General features: G+C 47.0%; 1 protein-coding gene across 1 annotated transcript; it reads right to left on the bottom strand.

Annotated features, from left to right (window-relative positions):
• Positions 1–4,610: 4,610 nt before the first annotated feature.
• On the bottom strand, positions 4,611–9,236 carry LOC145418733 (uncharacterized). Its single transcript, XM_080287068.1, has one exon. It carries the CDS (start codon positions 9,234–9,236, stop codon positions 4,611–4,613), a length of 4,626 nt encoding a protein of 1,541 aa, XP_080143194.1.
• Positions 9,237–14,597: the final 5,361 nt, after the last annotated feature.

Raw genomic sequence — 14,597 nt, forward strand, 5'->3', positions numbered from 1 at the left:
GGGACAGGTTGACTAATGAAGAAGTGAAGGAAAGTTGGGGGGTGGATGTGGATGTGGTTGGTTTGGACATGTGGAGAGAATGGAGAATGAAACACTGACTAAGAGGGTGTATGTAGGAGAAGTGCAAGGAGGGAGAGCGAGGAGAAGACCGAGGATGAGGTGGAGGGATGGAGTTGAGAGGTATATGAGGGAGGAGTGAGTCAGTTGGGGGGAGGGCAGTCAAACAGTGGGTGACAGAGCGACTTGGAGGCGTTTTGTCTGCGGCCATCCTTTGTGGGATTAGGGCGTTGTGCTATAGATAGATAGATAGATAAAACTGATGAGTTCAGTGATGGACTAACAAAAGTACTAAGAGTACTAAGTACTAAGGTAGAAAGGAAAGCAAATATGACCAAAGCCAACAGGTATTTAAAAATTACCCTTGAGCTCATGGAAAGCAGCTAGGAGATAAACCTATCAACAAGAGAGTGAAGAAGAAAGAAAGAGAGGCATGGATTAACTCAAAGAAACCATCAGAAATCGAAAAAGTCTGAAACAGGTCTGAAGTAAACCGGCTCTAGGAAAGCAACAAATTATATGATCGAAAGACAATAACGACGAAGTCATTAAATGCAGAGATAGGATGGTGAAAAGAGATGAAGAATTTTACAAAGAACTCTATGCTTCAAAGACAGTACTAACAGGTAGCTTTTCAGCTAACATAAGTGGAATACTTGAGGTAACACCAGATGTAGTAAACATTTCTCTTCAAAGTATGAAAAGAGGGAAGGCCGCAGGAGAAGATGAAACAGTAGCAGATTCTCTTTGGGATGCAGGAGTAGACGTACAAAACAAGGCTTGCCCACTGATTTACTCAGTGAATAAAGAAGAAAATACACAAAAAATAGTGTAATCCAATAGTTATTTTGCATTACAAAAAAGTGCAGGAGTAGGTGAGAATGAGAGGGCAAAGGAAGGAGTATGTATAGTTGTGAGTAAAAGATGGAAGAAGAGCATAAGACAGTATGGATCAGTTGGGTCAAGGATTGCGTGGGTAAAGTTGAAAGTTGGAATACAAATGTGGGCGATTGTGTGTGTGTATGCACCAACGCAAGATCGTGCTAGCAGAGTGAGAGAAGAGTTCTGGACAAATGTGGAAGTGTGCATGGAAAAGTTTGGAAGGAATGAGAGAGTGTTTTTGCTCGGTGATATCAATGGTAAAGTAGGGAATGTGAAGGTGGATGAAATAGTTGGTGAGTGGGGTGTGCCTGCTGAGATAGATGAGAATGGCAGTGCGTTAGTGGACATTTGTGCTGGGAGGGGGTTGGTGATAGCCAATACCTTCTTCAGGCATAAAATGATCCACAGGTATACATGGCGAGTGATGAGAAGGATGGGTGGTGAACTGAATGAAAGGAAGGCAATGATTGATTATGTGTGTGTGGATGAAAGGATGCGATGTGTAATGGATGCAAGAGCTTATAGAGGTTGGGGGAGTGGATTTTCTGACCACTACTTGGTGGTGGCCAGAATTAGGATCCAAGTAAGATGGAGGAATAGAAGAAGGGAAAGATGAGAGGAAGGAGTAGTTGCAAGGAGAGTGGAAAGGTTACAAGAGGATGAGAAAAAGGCAGAGTATAAGAGAGAAGTGGAGGAACGATTGGGCAAATATGAAGTGGAGCAGATGGGGGACGTGGAAGGTGTGTGCAGGATATTTACAGAAGAAATATGTGCAGCATGTGATGTGGTGTGTGGGAGGAAGGGAAGACGGAGGGGGGTGCAAGGAACAGCATGGTGGACTGAAGAGGTGAGACAGGCTGTGGCACAAAAGAAGAAAGCATACAATGAATGGATAAGAAATAGGGGCGTGGAAGAAGTTGAGAGGAGGAAGAGAGAGTTATATGCAGAAAGAAAGAGAGAGGTGAAAAGATTAGTAAGAAAGAGTAAGAAGAGAGTGGATGAGGAATTGGAAGGAATTTAACCCGCCCCGTCCCGACGACGTATGGGTACGTTGCAATGATTTGCATTTGCCAGTCCCGGCGACGTACCAGTACGTCGTGCAATTGCAATGTGCATAATTGCGACAATTTTCAAATTTTGCGCTTGATTTGCGGTACGTACCCTCGCCTGACCTTCCCCTACCTGCCACCAAGCGGGGACACTCAGCGACCCCGCGCGACCCGCGCTAGCCCGCCACTCGTCCACTCACCTGGTAGCCACGGTCCTGCTCAGACATGGCTAAGAGAGGTCTCTCAGAGAGCGAGATTCAAGTCGCCCTGGACACCTTTACCGGCAACAGTGATTCCCCACTGGATGACGAGGAGATGGACAAGGATTATGTGCAGCCAGAGGAGGAAGAAACCACCAGCAGTGACGAGGAAGTTCCGTCACCCAGGAAGCGGCAGTAGGTGACTTACCGTGCTGCTAGAGAGGGGCAGGAGGCAAAGAAGGCACGTGGTATATCATATCCCTATCCCTAGCGTGCTTTGGAAGGAGAATTCGAGGTCGAGGACGAGGACGAGGACGGAGCCGTGGGACGTGCTGCCACGTGGTATGGACGGGAGGTCATAACACATCGTGGCCCAGAGCGCACACCACGTCGTATGAGCAGGTATGGGCCTAGCATTCTGTTTGGGGAGCTAGGAAGTCAAGTGGAGGGAGTGGGGAGTGAAATGGAAAGTCCTGGGATTAGGGAAAGTGAGAGTGACGTGAGTGAGTCATTGCTCTCCCTACGTAGTGTGAGGCGGCAGAGTGGATCACGTGGGCCAGTGCGGGTGCGTTCATTATCACGTGGGGTTGTGAGGGAGGGGGCAGGTGGGGAGGAATCACTCCAGAGCACGTCTTATGCTCCCCAATATCCCCTAACACGTGGTCGAGCAAGGTTGCGTGAGAGAGCACGTGGTGTGGTAATGGAGGGGGAAGGTGGGGAGGAACCACTCCCCAGCATGTCTTCTGCTCCCCAATATTCAACTATTTCATCCCCACAGCCCTCTAATGTTCCTCAAGGCCGTAAGGGTAAGGGAAAGGGAAAGGGTAAAGGCAGAGGGAAGAGGAGTGACAGTGGGGAAGCCCTCCATACTCCTTCTCCCCCACCTCCCCAACCAGGATCTCCTCCCCACCCAGACGAAGGCGGTGATGGGGACGAGGGATTTGTGTCGTGGGATTGGGAGGATGGGAGTGATTTTTCTCCCCTCATTCACCCCTTCACTGAGCAAGGGCGATCTGGCTGCATTGCACCAGGTATTCATAGTAATTCAACCAGGTTGGATTTTTTCCACCTGTTTTTCAGTGAGGCATTCGTAGATCAGATCGTTTATCAAACAAACCTGTTTGCAAGCGCCCAGCGCCTAGAAAGTGAAAGATTGGGAACAAGGAGTAGGCATTCTATGATCTATGATTACCCTGTCTCCATTCCAGAAATGTTCTTATTTTTTGCCTTTGTCCTTTTGATGGGTATAATAAGAAAGAATAGAATTCCTGCTTACTGGACTAGGGACCCTGTTATGTTTACCCCCATATTTGGTCAAGTGATGAGCCGTAATCGGTTTCAACAAATTCTAAGTCGCCTCCATTTTTATGATGCTCATGACCCTGCAAATGCAAACAACACTGACAAAATGAGGCGAATTTGGTTGGTCTTTGATCACCTCAGGCAAACCTTTCGATCCTCATTCTATCCCTATAGAGATCTCGTCATAGACGAGAGTCTCGTGTTGTGGAGAGGCAATATTTCATTCAGACAGTATATACCCAGCAAAAGGCACCGTTTTGGGTTCAAGATCTTTGTTATGTGTGACTGTAGGACTGGATACGTGCAAGACATAGTTTTGTACACCGGTGCACAGACAGACATAATAGAAGATAGAAGTATAGGACTTTCGGGAGCAGTGGTAAAGACGATGATACAAGACTACCTTCATCGTGGTCACGTTCTCTACCTCGACAACTGGTACACTAGCCCTCTTCTCGCTCGTTATCTTCACACACATGAAACGGGAGTCTGTGGAACCGTAAAGGTGAACCGGCGTCACATGATCAAGGTAGGGCGGAAACTTGCAAGGAGTGAGGTTGTCTTTGTTGATTGAAGTCCTGTATGCAATGGGGGGCAATCACAGGGTTGAAGGATAGGTAATCTTCCTGCTGTAGAATCTTTATTTCCCTAGGAGATAGATAAAGAAGTGGAGAGGTGAGGTGAGGCGTACATGTGCCTCGAAGTGGAAGAAGCTCTCTCTCTGCTCGCGCAGGCGCATAGAGTGCCCAGCTGGCCAAGTTACATATCACGATGGCGACTGCGCGGCACATTTGAATAGGCACATTGGCATGGGTAAATGTTACATTGACATGGGTACATTTTATACATCCACACCTCCCCTTCCCTTTGCGTTCGAAGAAGTCGAACGGCTGAAAAGTAACATACATAGAAAATATATATGTGAAACATCCCCGTAATTCATAAAATAAAATATGCAACTCAGCAATATACAAGTGACTGCAACATGTTAAAGTAGATACAATCCCACAGGTAATCAATACATGGTAACAAGCAATGTATGAAAATCCTACAAGTGTCTACAAAGTGTGTACATTGTAAGCAAACATACAGGGACTTCTTATGGGCAGTGTACATTGTGTTAGGAATTATTTAGTCTAGGAGATCTACGTGGGGTCTTGGGAGGAGAAATTGAATTGGACTTTTCGATGTCTGTCTGTAAATTAGACTTATCCATGTCTGTCTGTAAATTAGACTTTTCCATGTCATGACAAGGGACCACAGGAATGTTAGGTGTAGTGTCAGAGTGTGGGTCGGGCACTGGATATAAGAATCTGCGGTTTCGACGTAGCACTCGGCCACTTGGAAGCCTAACCTCGTATTCCCTGGAGCGAGCACCACCCATAACGATGGCGACCTTATCCCACCGGCGTGAAGTGGGGTCCTGAACGCGAACATGTTGACCCATAGCCAGCCTGGGGAGATCACGGGCGTGTTGATTGTAGTGCTTCTTGACCTGGGCGGCTCTGGAGGCGACCCGTCTGTCCCAGTCGTCTGCCAAGTCCTTCCAGTCACTCTTGAGGGACTGCGGATGAGCAGGTACACAGCTGCGGAGGTTATGACCAAATAGAACTTCAGCAGGTGAGTAGCCGGTGTGGTTGGGGACATTCCTCAGTTCCATGAGTCCCCTGTCGAAGGCTTCACAATTTATGTTACCAGACGGTGCTGTTGCCATGATAAGCCTCTTGACGGCCTTAACAGCAGCCTCGGCGTGGCCATTCAACTGCGGGTAATGAGGCGATGACATGAAGTGCTGGGTCCCCCATCGACGAGTGAAATCAGCAAACTCACTGCTCGAAAAAGGTGGTCCTCCATCTGTGCGTAACCGAAGAGGTACCCCCACCTCTCGAAAGTAGCTGCAGAAGTATCGGATTGTGGAGGAGGCGGTGGTGTCACTCTTGCAAGGGATGACAGCTGGCCAGTTCGACAGTCGGTCGACAATCACTAGGAAATGTTTCCCAGCAACTTGAAAGAAATCAGCGGAGACTGACTCGAAGGGCCTGGTGGGCTTATCATCGTTGAGAAGCGGTTCCTGCTGCTGTGAAGGGAGTAGAAACTGGCACGACTCACAGGCGGCGACAGTATTGGTGATATCAGACTCAATGCCAGGCCAGAATACCGTCTGGCGTGACCGTCGCTTGGTAGCCTCAACTCCTCGATGACTGTCATGTAGCCGTGCGAGAGTCTTGCGACGAAGAGCAGCAGGAATGACGATCCGAGCGCCTAGTAGTATGAGTGATCCGTCAACAGAGAGGGAGTCTCGGAGTTTCCAATAAGGCAGCAAAGATGTATGTAGAGAATACCTGTTAGCAGGAAATCCAGCCAATATGCAGTCACATAAGCGAATGTAGTCAGGGTCCTGTTGGGCTGCATTTGCTAACTCCTGTAGGTGACGGTCAGCTTCGATCCACGGGGCATCGTCCTCTTGATATGCCGCAGAAGTTATGACGGACCGTAGATGTGCCGTAGTAGAAGCGGAGTCCGATGTATCCTCAGGTGTAGGTCGGCTGACAGGTGCGCGTGAGAAGGCATCTGGGATGCGGAGTGTCTTACCAGCACGCCATACGGCTCTGAAGGTGAAGTGGGACATGCGCTCTCGTAATCTCTGTAATCGAGGGTTCTCAATCATGTCCAAGGTGTACGAGTTCAGAATCGGTACTAGTGGACGATGGTCAGTGTGAACTGTGAAAGACTGGAGCCCTGTAAGATAGAGGCGGCACTTCTGAAGAGCCCAGCTGACTGCCAACATTTCCAACTCTATGGTGGCGTATCTTGTCTCGGCGTCTGCCAAAAAACGGGAGCCACACTGGACGAGGCGAAGTTGACTGGAACCATGATCCTGCAGTAGGGCGTAACCTATACCATACAGGCGAGATGCGTCGGTCTGGAGATATGTAGGTAGTCCTGGGTCGAATGCTGCGAGGATGGGTGGACTGGACAAGGCTTTCTTGACTTGCTTGAATGCCAAGTCGTGATCTGGAGTCCACGTAAATGAGCGAGATGGGCTCAAGAGAGGTCTAAGTGGCTTGGCAGTTTTGGCGATTTCGGGTGTAAACTCAGATAACTGATTCACCAACCCCATAAATGAGCGTAAATCGGTGAGGTTAGCAGGTGTAGGGAAGTCCCGAAGAGCTGCAACACGTTCTGGGTCGGCGGCGATTCCTTTGTCCGAAAGAATGTATCCACAGAAGTTGACCTTAGTGGCTGCCACGATAAATTTATCCCTGTTGAGAGTGATACCGTGTGAGCGGCAGCGTGTGAGTAGCTCCTGAATCCTCTTGTAATGTGACAGAAGATCATCGTCAAACAGCAATATGTCATCCACCACTTTGACGCATTTCGTTAGACCTTGGAGGGCAAGATCACCACGGTAGCAGTATGCATCTCCGGTAGCGGCGAAGCCCATCGGTCCGCGACAGTAGTAATAGCGGCCGTAAGGTGTAATGAAAGTAGTAAGATGCCTGTCCTCCTCTGCCAGTTCGATTTGCCAATAACCATGGAGAGCGTCCGCAGTTGTGAAGTACCTCGCTGTAGAATCAACCGTACGAACAGCTGCAATAGGCGTCATCGAAGAGTGGACAGGGCGGGCAACTTGACTGTTAAGTTTAGTCAAATCAGTGGTAATCCTGACTCCTTTAGGTTTGGGTACAACTACCATAGGATGACACCAATCGGAAGGCTCATCCCCACATTTCTTGATGATTCCTTGAGCCACCATACTCTGCAGTTCGTCCTGGACTGCATCTCGGAAGGCGTAGGGGATCTGACGTGGAGTGGTAAGAGCGAATGGTGTGGCGTCGGGTTTAATGTGTATCTTCATAGGGTCTCCTTTCATTGGTTGTAGTGGAGCAGTCTTGAGATCATCTTTCGATGCAAGTACATCCGGAAAGTTCCTGACAAAGTAGTCCCTGGCCTCGGCAGGTGGGGTAGCTTCGGTGAGTGGGAACTCAGTGCATCGATGTACGTGGGTAACTTGCAGAATGGGCTTAGGAAACTTGGGCGAAATAATAGCCAACTCCTTGCAATGGCTGAAGGACAGTAGCGGAGTGGTGACACCATCATGCACCTGTAACCGGGCTTGGCATGACCTCTTGGCAAGGATCAAGGTAACTTCTAAGGATCCAAGCGGTGGCGACATCTCCGACCCATCTGCGGTGAAAGTCTTGGAAACTGTGGGAGGTAGGAGGTCACTTCTGTCAATCTGAAGATGTGCAAGGTGTTGTGGTCCCAAAACACTGACCTCCGCACCTGTGTCAGGTATGAAACTGATCTGGGAAGATACATCCCGATAAGACACAGTAACTGGTACGGGTGAAGGTGAAGGAGTTGCATGGGCCTGAATCTTGCGAACGTTAGTAGTCGTGCTTGAAGGCGGAGTGACATGCTTATCAGCCTTGGCATCACCAGTCTTCTTCCGGCAATATCTGTCGTAGTGGCCTGTCTTGGTACAGTATTTGCATTTCACCTTGAGTGCAGGGCAGGTTGGGGTTCTGGCCCAATGTCCCTTCCGTCCACAGTTATTGCAAGTGCTCGAAGCCGCTGGGCACTTGGCTGAGTTGTGAGACTTGTTGCAATACTGGCAGGTATTAGATTTGGTCGACGGCGTAGAAGTTGGCTGATGGTTACGACCTTTATCCTTGCGGTAGCTTGAAATCTTGGCGACAGAAGCAGTAGGGGCCCGAATCGCAGATGTGGCTGTCCTGGTGGCTTCATGGGCTCTGCAAACGTTCACCACGTCCTGAAGTGTGGTATTAGAGTCCCGGGCAATAATCTTCTGTGTGAGCTCTTCATCATGGACTCCCATAAGAAGTACCATCTTTATCTGCGTCTCCTTGCAGACATTAGAATTTCCAGGGCATATGTCAACTTCCTCTGCAATCGACTGCAGGCGTACATAGTAGTCGTCAAAAGATTCACCATCCTTTTGCTTGCATGTAAGAAGATCCCGGCGGCGAAGAGCTTCATTTCGTTGATTCCTGAAGTGGTTCTGTAGAATGTCAAGGACTTCTTCCACTGTTTTCGCGGTATCTGGAGGTACACCAAGTGTGTGTTCTAACAATCGCTGGGTCTCGAGAGACAAACACATCCGTAACTGTATCTGCTGCTTCGGTAATGGCAGAGCAGACAAGTCCACCATGACAGCATAGTCGTCCCAGCGCCTTCTCCAGGCCCTGAAGTTCTGAAATGTAACGTCTGACTTCAGCGGTTGGGGTGCCTGAGTGCTAGCCTTTTGTGGGGTAGCGTTGACGTGGGTGGGTGGGTGTGACGAAGTCTCGGTAGCAGACCGCTGGTGAACCTGACTTGGACCTTGTGTAACAGGTGTGAGTAGCTGGAGAAATTGTTGAGATCTTCGGTGTTCCTCTTCTCGACGAATTTCTTTCCTTCTTGCCTCATCTTCCTGAAGAATTTTTTCCCTTCTTGCCTCTTCTTGACGTCTCTCCGCTTCCTCACGCCTATGCTGAGCTTCCGTAGCTAATCTGCTTTCCTCCAAATATCTTATTAGTACCCGTAAGTCTCCATCATGTGTCCTGGATGGCGGCGGTAGGGTTAAATTTGGAGAGAGTAACGGCAACTCAGGCTGACAGCGCTCGTCCTCAGCACTTGTGGGCGTGTGGGTGTGTGGGAGTGTGGGCGGATGTTCATGTCTTGCAGGTGGTAAGTCATGTGGGATATCATCTGAGAGCTCTACAAGTGGGAATTCTTCCATCCTGACTTATTTCACGAGATACAACACCACTGCAGAAAACTGAAGAGAAGAACAAATCTTCTCCCTTAGAAATTATAGTAAACTCGTGCAGAGAAGCAGAGGTGGAGTTGCGGGCGAGCGTTGGCAACTCACTGGGAGCTTTCTCGGGACAAATTATCCTGTCTGGCGACGTCTGGTGTCGCCGGGGCGAGGGTCGTGAATGGCCGTCCAGCCGTGACGTGGTATCTGACGTAAGGCCCTGACGTAAGGCTCGCTGATTGGCTGCCCAGAGAGACGCTGGGGTAAAGACGCTCAGTGCAATGATGAAGGATGAGGAGGGAGGGTGTGACAGAGCAAGTAGTCAGTGTAGGCGATCATGGCGTCCATTTAAGATGTCCAGCGGGTGCGACGAGAACACCCGAAAACCTCACACAGAATAAGCACTGCACTGCACTTGCACATAACCACTCCACTGTAACACTGCACTGACACTGCCCAGTAAATCCACTGAAGGCGATCTAGAAGTTGTCTCGCTGGTCCAAAACAAACATAAACAGATAATGGCGGCGTCCATGCGGGTCCCGGTGGCGGGGTATAAGCTTGAAATCTTCTCCTTGGGCCTTAATCACTGCGCCATGTTGACTGAAGTCCTGTATGCAATGGGGGGCAATCACAGGGTTGAAGGATAGGTAATCTTCCTGCTGTAGAATCTTTATTTCCCTAGGAGATAGATAAAGAAGTGGAGAGGTGAGGTGAGGCGTACACGTGCCTCGAAGTGGAAGAAGCTCTCTCTCTGCTCGCGCAGGCGCATAGAGTGCCCAGCTGGCCAAGTTACATATCACGATGGCGACTGCGCGGCACATTTGAATAGGCACATTGGCATGGGTAAATGTTACATTGACATGGGTACATTTTATACATCCACAGTCTTCTTCAAAGCCAACAACATCCTTGCAACAATGTGGAACCACAACAGAGAAGTAAGCCTCTTGTCCACGGTTCACCGCCCCTTGATGCACCGTACTGATTCTGTTGATTACCATAGCGAGAGCAGGCGTCGTGTTTGGAAACCTGAGTGTGTAATGGATTACAATATAAACATGCGCCTCGTGGACCAGTCTGACTCCATGATATCGACGGTAGAGTGTGCCAGGACCACGATGAAGTGGTATAAGAAACTGTTCTTTCACTTACTAGATATCACTGCTCTGAATTGCCACCACCTTCACGCCATGACCACAGGAGTTCAGGAAACATTTGAATGGTTTGTGAGGGAGCTCACACGAGAAATCTTTGCTAAGTATGCTGTTGAAAGGCCCCAACAGCGCCCCCGCACTGCCCCTATTACCCAGACTCCCCAGAGAATATCCGGCCGCCATTTCCCCACTCCTATCCCTCCCCAGCCCAACAGACCTAGGCCCCAGCGCAGGTGTCACGTGTGCAGTAATTCCCAGGTGAGACTCACGACACAGAGGAAGGACACCCGCTATGAGTGCGTGCAGTGTGACGTGGGTCTGTGTATTCACCCATGTTTTAGTGAATATCACACGTTGATGCAATTTTAGCATGGTATGAATGCGAAAGGACGCTGAAATTATGAGGTAAATGCGACAGACAGACGCTCAGTAAAAATATCAGTCATGTGGATCTCCAAATATTAGTATAAAGTGCCTACGGGTAGAACATAAGTGAAAACATTGGGTGTAAGTATATAAATCTGCCCTAAGTTGAAACTTGCATAGAGAGGGTTGTATGATGCGATATTCTGTCGCTCAGTGCAATAAATACGGCCCGTTATTACATATTTATTATTATGTGACATTCTTACGGGTATAATATAAGTTCAAATTATTGTATATGATGATGTATATTCTAAGTCAAATATTCATAGCGTGTCTATAAAGATAAGATTTCCTGACGCTTAGTCGAATGAATAAGGCACGTATTAGTCAAAATAAAAGTCAGCAAGTGATAAAGTGAATAATTAGTATATAAGTGTGTGAGTGAATTAGTATATAAGTGTGTGAGTATTATGTATGACGAAACATTCCTTGCGAGGGTATTTTCAGGCGATATTCTCACGCTCACTTGAATAAATAATGGCAGTAAGTATGTACAGTGCATTCTAGGGGTGTAAACGTGTGTAATGTAAGTGGGAAAATATAATTGGAGTGAATAAATAAAGTAGATGATGAAACACGAGTGTTTGAGATCGTGGTTGCTACGTGAACAGGCGCTAGCATATCGCTAAATGCCCTCGTAATGAATGAAAATAATTGAAAACCTTTACAGTGGCGGAGGAAAGGTTCTATGTAAATGGGAAAATAATTGGAAAGTGATAAAACAATTTGGTATGTTGAAATACGAGTCATAGCGAGTGCGCTTACTAAGCTGATGTGCGCTAAACTTATGCTGCATGTCATCATAATGAATGAAAACATCTGAAAACACTTACAAACAGTTGTAATTGGTAAATTGTCATTGAAACAGAAGTATACAAGTAGAAAAAATGATAGGTTGACTCATACCAGAAACTTAGCATATAGCATGTTACGACTCGGACCTAACTCGCTATGCTCACGCGATGGTACAATGCTTATTTTTCCTATATATGTGTCTGAAATCCATTATATTGTTACTGTTATTGTTTATTAGTTCAAATTCAATAAATGTAGAGGTGTTGTGTGTTGTTTCTCCCATTATTCCTTACCATAGAAAACGTAAAAGCATATCCAGCCCATTACAGAATACGATACCTGTGGGGGGAAACCGCACCTGTACAGACCATTTATAGACCGCAGGGACCACTTTCTTTATGATTTTCCGTCGTTTCTCGACCTAAGCGGAAGTTTTAGAAGAAAAAAAATTTTTCCAAAAAGACTCGGGACTGGGGGATGTCATAGGTGCGGAAAGCCTCGGGACGTGACGGGTTAAGTGTAAAGTGGAGGGACTGTAAGAAAATGTTCTGGAAAGAGGTGAAAAGAGTAAGACAGGATGGAAGTGAGGTTAACAGGGGAGTGAAAGAAAAAATGGTAGATTACTAGTGGAGAAGGGAGAAAAAGTGAGCAGATGGAGAGAACACTTTAAGGAATTGTTGAACATACAGGATGGTAGTAATGCGAGTATAAGTGGCTGGGGAATGGCTGGGAGAAGGAGGGAGGTGAGAAGACAGGAAGAAATCAGTATGATAGAAGTTGTGGAAGCAATGAAGAAAGTTAAATCGGGGAAAGCCCCAGGAATTGATGGAGTGTGTGGTGAAATGCTGAAGTATGGGAGAGAGATAGTAGTAGAATGGATGTGGAAGATGTGTAGATTGGCCTGGGAGGAAGGTAGAGTCCTGGAGGATTGGAAGTCAGGTATAATTATTCCCTTGTACAAAGGAACAGGGGAAAAAGAAGTGTGTGGTAATCATAGGGGCATTTGTCTTCTTAGTATAATAGGAAAAGTGTATGGTAGGATACTTATTGACAGAGTTAGAGAAAGAACAGAGAAATTAGTTGGAGAAGAACAGGGAGGCTTTAGGAAGAGAAGAGGTTGTGTAGATCAGATATTCTTTCTTAGATCTTTAGTGGAAAAGTTTCTAGAGAAGGGAAAGAAGTTGTATGTGGCTTTCATGGATTTGGAGAAAGCATATGACAGGGTGGATAGACAAGGATTGTGGAAAGTATTAAGAATATATGGAGTAGATGGGAAGTTGTTGAATGCTGTGAAGAGTATGTATGATGGTGCTAAGGCTGCAGTGCTTGTGGATGGTGAACTAAGTGAATTTTTCTCTTTGAAGGTTGGGTTGAAACAGGGATGTGTCATGTCTCCATGGTTGTTCAATCTGTCCATGGATGGGGTAATAAAAGAGGTATAAGGTAGGGTAGTGGATGTTGGAGTGGCCCTGGTGAGAGAGGATAGTGTTTGGAAACTCCCTGTACTGTTGTTTGCATATGATACTGTGTTGTTGAGTGAAGACGAAGGGGAGCTGCAAGGCTTGGTGGATGAGTTTGGGAGAGTGTGTAAGAAACGGAATCTAAAGGTGAATGTAGGGAAGAGTAAAGTGATGGTCTTTGAGAGAGGTGAAGTCAGTGAATGTACAGCGAGGTTGGATGGTGAGGAATTGGAAAATGTGAGTACGTTTAGGTACTTGGGTAGTGTGATGAGTAAGGATGGAGGTTTGGAGGGTGAAGTGCTTGAAAGGGTACAGCAGGGAAGGTTGCTGGTTCTTTGAAAGCAGTGATAAGAAACAGGGAAGTGAGCATGGAAGTGAAAAAATTACTACATGACAGTATTGTGATACCAACTCTAACGTATGGAAGTGAAGCTTGGACGTTGTTGGAAAGACACAAGTCAAGAGTGAGAGCAGTAGAAATGAGTTATTTGAAAGGAGCCTGTGGAGTCACATGGAGAGACAGGCTGACGAATGAGGATATAAAGGACGGTTGTGGTGTGGATGTGGATGTGATAGGAAGCGTTATGAGGAACACACTAAGGTGGTTTGGCCATGTGGAGAGGATGGAGGGTGAAAGACTGACGAAGAGAGTGTATGTGAGTGAGGTGGAGGGGGGAAGAGGGAGGGGGAGGCCGAGGATGAGATGGAGGGATGGGGTGGAGAGGTATATGAGAGAGGGGGGTGTGAGTTGGGAGCAGGGCAGTGAAATGGCGGGGGACAGGGCGACGTGGAGACTATTTGTTTGTGGCCACCCCAAACGGGATTGAGGCGTCTGGCAATAGATAGATAGATAGACAAAAAAGGCGACTCAAAACACTTTAACCCCTACACCGCGGGCTTGTTTTGCTTTGACTTGCGTGTCCCGCGGGCATATTCGGGCTCCGACAGACTCTCAAAAAATATTTGCCAAAAATCAGTTATTAGTCCTAGAATATTAAAATTAAATATGCTTATGACACATACCTTCAGCTTTCTCTTGGGATGTTTGTTGAGCCTTCATCGAGTACCGTAGGACTTGTGGAGACCTCTGAAGCTGGGTAACGAAGTCTCCACTTTACACTTCCCGACAATCCGTTATATGATTACCACAGCCTGATATAATCACTAGAAACACTATTCTATGATTTTCAAGTAGTTTGGAATCCATACCCCCAAAAAAAAACACTGTGAAAGCAATGAAAATTACGAACGCTATGACCTTCCCACTTGTGCTAGTTCGCCGCTGGTATTCTGTCATTTATTATTCATAAAAACACTCACACTTTATATTCCTATTACTATATAACACTTACATATATCTTCAGTCTTTATCCATAAGTTTCTTTCAGTAATATTAGTTTATTGTCACTGTAGGCATTCAATATCTCTTTCAGTAAAATATGTAGAGTGCTACGGTTTCACTATCACCGTCATAACTTCAAGTATTTGTACTCACATTCTTATAT

The sequence above is a fragment of the Coenobita brevimanus genome, chromosome 116 (genome assembly GCF_032717465.1).
Source record: "Coenobita brevimanus isolate Jiangsu-jjx chromosome 116, ASM3271746v2, whole genome shotgun sequence".
Taxonomy (NCBI): Eukaryota; Metazoa; Arthropoda; class Malacostraca; order Decapoda; family Coenobitidae; genus Coenobita; species Coenobita brevimanus.